At 37.8% G+C, this 10,122-nt stretch overlaps 1 protein-coding gene across 1 annotated transcript in view; it reads left to right on the forward strand.

Moving 5' to 3' along the window:
• The window catches only part of LOC135087047 (carboxypeptidase N subunit 2), a 41,523-nt gene extending 31,640 nt beyond the window's left edge, over window positions 1–9,883 (forward strand). The window contains exons 2-8 of the mRNA XM_063981897.1: window positions 5,791–5,959; window positions 6,426–6,632; window positions 7,025–7,213; window positions 7,434–7,664; window positions 7,736–7,957; window positions 8,114–8,312; window positions 8,649–9,883. Of these exons, the coding sequence (XP_063837967.1) occupies window positions 5,791–5,959; window positions 6,426–6,632; window positions 7,025–7,213; window positions 7,434–7,664; window positions 7,736–7,957; window positions 8,114–8,312; window positions 8,649–9,088 (1,657 nt within the window). The 3' untranslated portion in view covers window positions 9,089–9,883. The remainder of the gene's footprint in view (window positions 1–5,790; window positions 5,960–6,425; window positions 6,633–7,024; window positions 7,214–7,433; window positions 7,665–7,735; window positions 7,958–8,113; window positions 8,313–8,648) is intronic.
• The last annotated feature ends 239 nt before the right edge of the window (window positions 9,884–10,122 follow it).

The following is a 10,122-nucleotide window of genomic DNA, read 5'->3' on the forward strand; positions in this document are numbered from 1 at the left end:
GCTGAGTGTAGCAATTACAGAGTTCAAAGAATACTTTACGAAATATGAGGGTGGTGCAATTTACCCGCCAGTACAATATACCGAACTTTCCCCTATATGTTATAACAAAACTGTTTAACCCTCCCATAGAGGAGGGTGGAATTCCCTCACCCTGCGCACTTCCTAGGCGCTATCACTCACTCCTACCTACCACTGACTGGGTACTACTAACTACTAGTGAATGAAACACTGTCTTGAGGTCAACTGAATTCAATGCTTTATTGCGTCCCGGTTATATTTAAAGGCCGGGCAAAAAATCTGGACACCGCGGGCTAATATTTTGCACATAAAATACAAGTGTCATCTATTGGTAAAACTATGTAAACTTAAACACAAACATAGCATGTGGTGCCATCTAGTGATAGGACAATGAACGAACTTTACACTAACTCTAACATAATCGCCCACCAAGGACGAGCTAAGCTTCGTCCTTCACTACATCGCCCACCATGACAATCGCCCATTATGAAAACTTAAAACTCAAGAAAGAAGGCATAATAATTTTGAAAGATAACCCTGACATTTTAAACATTTTATGTTACTTCAATCAGTCTGCCTTCTAACCTTACTACTATCCTTATATCTAACCTTAGCCCTAAAATTTCTGTTTGTTGACTTTGTACTATTTCCCGATAAAATCCACCCAAACAATGTCTCTTGTGCAACAGGGGTACCGCTTGGACCTTTCCTAACTCCCTCTAGCAAGACTTGACTAAACACATCTACTCCCAATAACAAATCGATACGATTTGGCGTGTGATAGCCAGGATCTGCCAACGGCAAATTCATACTTTCAGCCCCTTGCACAGATTTTATTTTATGGGATGGTAATAGAGAAGTTATTGACTTTAAAACATAAGCTCTCACCCCAAAATTCTCACCTGGATGAATCTTTGAACTAATATTCAAGTCAACAACAGCCTCGGATACTAAACTATCCCCACCTACTCCTGACAAGCGCTCTTTAATTGGAGTCTTTTTCAACCCAAGTCTTCGTACTGTTTCTTCAGTTACGAAAGACGACTCCGAGGCCTGATCAAGTAATGCTCTAATCTCTATACTCTCCTTCTTGGTCGACATAGCTTTGACTACCGCAGTCGGCAGTAAAACTTGATTATTATTTCCTGTCGACAAACAAGACCCAGAACTTTTATTTCCTACACCTCTATGGACATTACCTCGAGGGTGCAAAAGATAATGATGTCTGCGTTTGCAGATTCGGCATTTAGTTACATATTTACAGAATTTGGCAGAATGATTGAGTCCTAAACAATTAAAACAAACATTGTTATTTAAAACAAATTCCCGGCGAGACTCCACCGCCTCCCTTGCAAATTCTTTGCAAAACCTAAGTTTATGCCCTCCTTCCGTACAAAACGGACATTGCACATTTTTTACAATATGCATAGACTTGGTAGTTCTATTATGTACATTATTTACATTTACCGAAGTGGATTTTGAATCTAAAAACTCCAATGCCCTGTAACGATTAGTTAGAAAGTCTTTAAAATGATCATAAGTAGGCAGTTCATCCGATGTATGAGTTTCTGAAATCATGAACTCCCACTGACGTCTAGATTCAGTATCCAACTTCGATGTCAAAACATGAACAAGAACTACATCCCAACTATCTACATTTACATCAAGATTCATCAAAGTAGCCAAGCAATCATCAGTTGTGTCAATTAATTCCTTCAGCGCATGTGCTGACTCCTTTACAATATTTTTCTGGCTAAAGAACCGATTTAATGTTTGCTGGCAAATGAATTTCTTATTATTGAAACGCTCCTCTAATAATTGCCAACACCTATCATAATTACATTCCGCTATAGAAATGTGCTTCACAAGTTGTTCTGCTTCTCCTGTAAGGTAGCTCTTTAGATAATGGAACTTCTGTACCTTTGTCAAATCCTCATTGAAATGCACCAAAGAACTAAATAAATCGCAAAATGTGGGCCATTCCGAATATTTCCCCGAAAATGATGGAATAATAATTTTGGGCAATTCAAGTTGACTACTTTTCCCCTGAACAACTTGCGGAGTACTATCTGTATCGATGTTGGAAGTCAACTTCAACAAACAGGTTTTGTAGGCCCTCCTCCGGACCTCTGAGGTGCCCCACAGCAGCAGCCCACTGCTAGCGTGGAGGAGGAATCCACTCCTCAGGATGCTAGTACCTCCTCACAGCATCCGGCTCGAAGGACCATGTTTAACCCTCCCATAGAGGAGGGTGGAATTCCCTCACCCTGCGCACTTCCTAGGCGCTATCACTCACTCCTACCTACCACTGACTGGGTACTACTAACTACTAGCGAATGAAACACTGTCTTGAGGTCAACTGAATTCAATGCTTTATTGCGTCCCGGTTATATTTAAAGGCCGGGCAAAAAATCTGGACACCGCGGGCTAATATTTTGCACATAAAATACAAGTGTCATCTATTGGTAAAACTATGTAAACTTAAACACAAACATAGCATGTGGTGCCATCTAGTGATAGGACAATGAACAAACTTTACACTAACTCTAACAAAAACTAAAAACGTAAAAACAATAAAAATCCTATTAGAACCATTTTCGACTTCCACACGGACAAAGTCAAAGGAGAAATCATGTAATTAATAAATAGGTTAGTAAATGAATTGTTCTCTACTGTATAGCAGCACCAATAATTTAGCAAGACTAAGACAGAATGAAAACTATTTAGTTTTAACTCAATAAAACTAAAGGTCTACTTGATACCACATGCACTTAAGTAATACTTCATCAAGTGAATTTTAAGTGTAAGTTAAATCTAATGTTTCTGAACGAATACTATGTAAAGTATAAATTGACGCAACTCTTTCTTAACTAAACTTACAAATTCAAAATCTTCTATACTCTTGCTACATTAAGACAAATTAGAATTACCGCCATTATGAGCTATGTGTAACAAAAAATAAACCAGAAATTAACCAATAATATCATAACAAGAGGACATTTAAATTGAAATACGTCTTTGTTACACTTTTTCTAGTTGCATAAATGTCTTAGAACGTTTGCATAAAATAAAATATAATTTTATAACCTCAAAGTTTTCTTTATACAATGCAATTTCGTAATATTTTATTGATCTTATTAGGTTTTTTTCAAGGCCCTCCTGTTTTATAACATTATCCATTGATTTTACACGAGAAACCACAATGCGTTTTATATTTCCTATGCAAAAATGACATTCACGGTCATTTCTAGACATAATATAAATTAGTTATTAAAATAATTTAATCGCCATTTTCATATACCTTTATCTAAAGTTAATTTAGTGTTAAAGATCACAATGTTTTCTAAATTAAAGTTCCTCTTTAATAAAAAGTGTCTTACATAGTTCTTCATGAAGTTAAATAAACCTTAGCTGTAAAAATAATTATTAGTCTTAAATAAGTATTCAAGATATCTTCAACTCTATTTCCTTGTCTACAGTCATACTACTAGATATCTTATAGTACTTGTTTAGAAATTCTTAAAACTACACTCTTAATTAGGTTTTAAGTCTGCATTAAGCGTTGTCTTAACTGTGTCTCTTTGATTTCCAAAGGATTGTGCCCTTTTTTGCTTACCATTGTCTTGGGGGATAACTTCAAGATTTCTTGAGTGCGACTATTGTCTTGGCCAAGACAACGGCTGGAATTAGGCTACTAGTCTTCAAGATATCTTCAATGCCTTATGAAGATAATCTGTTGCTACTTGGGCACTGAGCGTGGCACGACACGCACTTGGCTAATTTTCTCTACTTTAGTTTTAATTTGTGAGGGGATCAAAAATACCTCGAAATTATGTCTTTAATTTTAATGAATAATAATGTATACTGAAGTATAGTTACTTTGCGGCGATCTTACGCCTAAACTATTGATTTCTCAAAAAAATTGTTAGAGCATCAAATATAGAAAATTTTCTCTAGTTTATTTTTCTCCTATATCCTTTTTATCATATATATGAATAGGGAAGAATATATTTAACAAAATCTTCTATAAGGCTTAGTTTTTCCAATAGGTATGTCGGCGCCCGCGGCAACGATAGAAGGTCGCAAAGTTGAAATTCGGAAAGAGCACATCGAAATCTATATACCAATTTTCAAAACTCCCGGAAGCCTACGAAATGACTGGACTAAAAAGGAAAACTTTACTTACACGTGTACTTCTGTTGAAATATGGGAAGCCGAATAAAATTCCCGGCTGAAAGAGTTCCAAACAACTTTTTTCATGCTATTTCAGTTACAAAGGAGTCACGTTTCGGGGTTGGTCTGACTTTCAGGATGGAGAAAAGTTTTTGTTGTTCACGTGACGGGTTCTACTTCTAAAGTGCGCCTCGTGATCTACCCGAGAGTAATAAACGAAACAACAACGAAAAAGCTCAAAAGTATAAGCAACTTTCAATATTAATTCAGCAATCACTGACAAATATGACTGAGGTTGAATCTAGTTTTTTTAATATCGTTTTAAGCTCATATTACCTATTATAGTAGACTCGGAAAGGGATCAACATCGTATCGTCTTTCGCGAGCTGTCATCGGCTTTCGCGCTCTGTCAATCCCTTTCCGGGTGATTGGTGTGCTACGTCCTTTATAATAAGTGCAGACCGGAGACTGAAGAACTGAATATTTCGACCATTATTTTACTGTACCCAATTTGATCGTATTTCATGTAACAAATTGAATTTGAAAATTTAAATTTGAATTCTGATAAAAGTTCATAACTATTTCAAATATTCTTTTGAACTACTATCCGTGGCACGGTGGCGCTTAGTTTAATTAAAATTTATAAGTACCTACCACTGTTAGTCAATGAAACATTGACAATTTGCCTAGTGGGCAGTACTAATTTGCTTATATGCAATGCACTAGCAACAGCTTGGAGTCCGATAATAAGTCCTAACGTGGCCCCGACCTACCGTGGTCCTCTGACCAACGCAACGGTCCCTAAGTCAGACACTCAGGTTCAGTACACGAAGGCAAGTTGATTGATGAATCAGACATAGTGTCAAGAATGTAATGAATGGGTAGGTAAGTACTCCTAATCATCCATACTACGAGCCACTCCTTTGAGAGCTGCATAATGGCATAATTGATTGCATGAATGAAACCCGCGGTGTGGTTGCCCTGCAGCGTTCAAGATAGTCTTTCAGCTGGTATAGAGTACTAGTCCTCCTAACAAGTTATAATATCAGGGGAATAAGGCCAAGGATGATTTAAAGTAGATTTACTTAGCACCTAAAAAGATTGATGCAATTTTTATTTATGTTAGATGATCAATGTTTATTTTACGGGTCAAAAGTCTCTGACAACTCTATCGATCCACTGAGGTAAGAGTACCGAATTAGAAATGAGAGATATTGTTTAAAACTTTCACATAAAGTTCTGATAAATTCTCTAAATATAATCTAAATGTTCTTATTTGCGTTGCCTTTACAACATTTCGTAAATGGGGTGAACATTAAAGTGATCGTCAACTAAAACAGTATAATGTTACTAAAAGAACACTACTATAAATAATATTTGATACAATAGGGTCTCGTGTTACATCGTGAAAGATAAAAGTTATATCTGTCTTGAGAAATTATTTTTATACCCTTCGGTTGACTGCGCTCTCGGTGTCAACTGATATGAGACTTTGATTGTACCTGCTATCTACAAAAACGATTTTTGTTCGAAATTATCTGCCTTTACTTTCAGTGAATTATTAGAATATGGTTGTGACTTTTCGGTGTTTGATTTCAGTGACTTGAAAGAGAGCGTGTTCACGAAGTTGGATCTCGTGGACTACTTCAGCTTAGCGGACAATTCGCTGGCTGACCTGCCAAGACACGTCCTCCGCCACCTGCCGCACGTCAAGACCCTTGATCTCTGCAGGAACAAGATCACGAAGCTGACCGAAGACGATTTCAGAGTAAGAATTCATTACTACTTCTATTATTTCTATAAGAGTTACTACAAGACTATGAGAAAGTGCGAACTCGAGAATTGAAATACCTAACGTTAATTACATCATCTACGTCGTATTCCTGAGCGATGACCGAGATTTATCTCTGTTGAGGTTAGACAATAGTTACGTTGGAAGATATTTATGGTGAATCGTGCCTACTTATTCATTCGATAGTACTTGAGAGTGATGCGTCCAGTCTGATGCTTCCCCCAATCCTTTTGGTCAGCGTTGAGAATGTGTTTATACCTAGCCATTGACCAGGCCGTGTGGTATCAAATGGAATATAATAATAACCTAATTCTAGATAATAAACTCGTATTAGTTCAAATACTCCGTTTGCCTCTGGTAGATTACAGCAGCGTGTTCCTGCAGTCAAGGCTAATTTAATGACCTAAGGATGAAGCTAATACTCAAATTTGTTTAATTTCAGGACATACAAGAACTAGAGCATCTGTTGGTAGCTGACAATCAGATATCCAAGATTGAAAGAAACGCCGTGCCAAAGGCGCTGAAACACGTGCACCTGGGCATCAACAAACTCATCAGTTTGAACGGGGCCCTTCGAGATCTGGACGACCTTGAGTGGATATTCATCAATGCCAACAACTTGAAATCTATTGACAATGAACTACCTATTGTAAGTTAAACGGGCCCTTTCGTATAGGTACGCTTGGCTAATGGCATTCAACTTAACGAAAACGTAACGTCGATATGGAGTACATCATGATGACATATTAGATCAAGTAGGAATACGTGTTGTGGAGTATAATGCAACCGAGGGTTCGGTCCCTATGAGATGAATGTTTACACAAACATTGACGATGGTCCCATACGATGAGCTTTTATGGTTTTCAATTTATTATTCGTATCTCAGACACACACATTCAGAATTATTTACGAGATCATTCTACGAGTTGAAACCAGCAACTCTGAGACGGTAGTCTCTCTTATCACTAATCTATATCAGACACCGGAGTGTTCTTTATCTGTGTAATTATTTTTTTAAGTACCAAGACATTTTAATTTCAGAAAGCTAAAAAGATTACACTTATCCATGCTGCGCACAACGAATTGCAAAACTTGCCAAAAGATATGAAGCAAATGCCATCACTGGAGTCTCTATATTTTTACGGCAATAAGATCAAGTCTCTCGATGGAGCTTTACAAAAATCTAGACGGTTACAAAGGATCGGCTTATCTTTTAACAAAATAGAAAGCGTAAGTAACATAATAATATGTATGAAAAACAATGGTTGCATTTAACTTACAGAGTAATGCCATAAACAATTTCTTAACGTAAAAACACCATCGTCTTTAAAGATGCTTAATAATATCACTGCTCTTAGGTTTCACACCTAATTTACTTACATCTACTCAATCAGGGTACAAGCACAGAATAATGTAGTACTGTACAATTAATCAATTTTTATATTTTTAGTTGGCTGAAGACGAATTTAGCGAAGCAGAAAAATTAATGGACTTAGATATCGCTTACAATCAAGTCAAATCTTTAAACGGTTCGCTGAGAAGTTTGAAATCGTTGAGATATTTGAATTTGACCCATAATTTCTTGACGGAATTTTCCTTACAAGAAATCAAGGGATTGAAAAGGTTATCTGTTATAGACTTGTCTCACAACAAAATATCTCATATAACGGGAAGTATGGAAGTGAGTATTGTTTCACGGAGACCAATATCATTGTAATGGGTTCTTTAAACTAATCAAATTTAAATTTTCAGAATTTGGTGGACGTTGAGACCCGTGTGTTGGAATTAAGATTGGACCATAATTACTTAATGAGTTTAGGAGGGGCTTTGATGGGCTTGCATGGTCTTTTGAGACTAAACTTGAGCCACAATCAGCTGCAACAAATCTCTCCAGATGATTTGATTGGCCTCGACGAGTTAAAACTGCTTGATGTCTCTCATAATCACATTACGTCTTTAGAAGAAACGTCGAAGGTTTGTCTTGTAGATAAATATCCCTTAAATTAGCCCGTAAGTCGCTAAGCGAGCTAGTGCGAACAATATTAATGTTATTTCTTTGTGTTAAATGATGCAAAAGCGAATGTTTTGCATATTGAGCTGAATCTTATCGGTTTTCTTTTGTGTTTTCAGACCTTTTTGCCCTCTCTGGAAGAATTATTAGCTCACCACAACAATATTACTTTGCTGGATAAAGATTTCCATGGCCTGCCATCTCTGTGCATGGCTGATCTTTCATACAACCAGATACAATCGGTGAATTATGATCTCGTTTCAAAGTCAAGGTGCACCATAAACGGAGTGCCCAGTATTTTGAAGATTTATCTTCAAGGTGAGTCGGTAATAATGTCAACAAATATGTTAATTTATTTAGCATTTATTTAATAGGTACCATACTTATAAGAAGTAAAATAAACAAAGTGTCATGCACTTTGACCTATTTAGAAATGCTTAAGCTTAGCCAAGGCGAAATATTACATGACGCAGAATGTTTTTGAGCAATGCGAAATATGATTTTATTAATTAAATTCTGCCAAAGTTTATTACATCATGTTACATCATGAAAATGTTTCCTGAAAATTTCAACAAATTGTTATTGCAGAGCATGAAATGAATAAAATGCTGTAATATTAGCAATTTACGTGATACAGAGCGTATTGCGTTACAGATAACCCAGTGCTGTGCGACGATCGGCTGTTTGAGCTCATGACTGTGCTGGAGAGCCTGAACGCGCGCGTGAGCGGCGTGTCCACGTGCGTCGCCACGCAGACGTCGGCGCCGGCGCTGATGCGCGCGCTCAACGACATCGTGCCGCAGAAGGAGAGCCCGGGCCTGCCCGTCATCATGGTGGCGCGCATGGAGCCGCTGCACGTCGAGCGCCAGCCGCTGCCGATCACGTACCAGCGGGTGGGCGCGCTGATCGGGCACGTGCTGCCGGAGCGCGAGGGCGGGCTGCCCGTGGTGGTGGAGCCGCCGGTCACGCTGCCGCCCAGCACCAACGTGGTGGTGAAGTGGCCCGACGAGCGGCGGGCGGACGAGCGCGCACCCGCCGCGCACCCGCTGGCCGACCACCTGCGCCTGCGCGACCTGGACGCGTCGTCACAGTGAAACGCAAGCGCCACACGCCGACGCCATCGAACTGAGTGAAGTGATTAGTAAATACGCTGCCTCGATCTAGCAGGGCGGTTCTGATTCGGCCGGGTGCATGGAATTTTCTCAAAATAGATTCCGACTAGGTTTGCGATGTACAAAGCCGTTTACGCTGAATTGTATCAAACAGATAATACAGTACAATAATTTAACGTCAAGCTATGTGTATGTGCCTTTAGATTATTAGATTTAAATAAACGTTTAAAGTTGTCGAATGTGTTGGGTTTACAGTCGGTCTGCGTGAATGTGAGGCCGTTGCCGATCTAGTACGTTATGGTACCTATAGTAACAAAATTGAAACAAAGATTAAATACCTAGTAAAAATTTTCTTTGTATAAATTATTGAAAGTGATCCAAAAAAATATGAAATTGAGATATTATTGTTAAGATGATAGATATGTAGGATAATTTATATTCGCCTATTAACATTACCTAATAAAATATGTCTAACAAGCTAACTCTCTCTGACGCCCGTTATTATTAAATGTTTGTCAAGTACGTGTGATAATGCCATAAGAATAATAAACGATTGCTTAGTAAGAACATTATTATTTTTAATGATGCGGTAATCTATGTATTATTCTTTTGGACTGTCTTTCAATTTCCTTAGTAGGGATGTGCCATAGGTATTACTTAGTTGTTCTATTTAAAGTAGCAGATCCTGGGTTATTATACATTAGTGCCCATGTAAGAAGATTATAAATAAATAAATAATTGTAGTTGTTGTTTCAAATAAAAATAATTTTAACTTTACCAAGTTTAGATACAGGTGTTCATTTGAATGTTCGTTAATTCATAAGCCTTCCTACCTACTCTTTCTTTGTAGTTATTCTAACCGAAATTTAAACTAGGTAGACTTTTTCTACCTTACGCCCTATGCTTACGTCATTATTCGGCGAGATTGTGCGTAGACTTGTGCAGAAAAGCAAAAAAAGTTCCACATAAGTAATCATAGGCTTATTATTATTATGTATGTGAGTAAGTATGCATCG

The sequence above is a fragment of the Ostrinia nubilalis genome, chromosome Z (assembly GCF_963855985.1).
Source record: "Ostrinia nubilalis chromosome Z, ilOstNubi1.1, whole genome shotgun sequence".
NCBI classification, from domain to species: domain Eukaryota; kingdom Metazoa; phylum Arthropoda; class Insecta; order Lepidoptera; family Crambidae; genus Ostrinia; species Ostrinia nubilalis.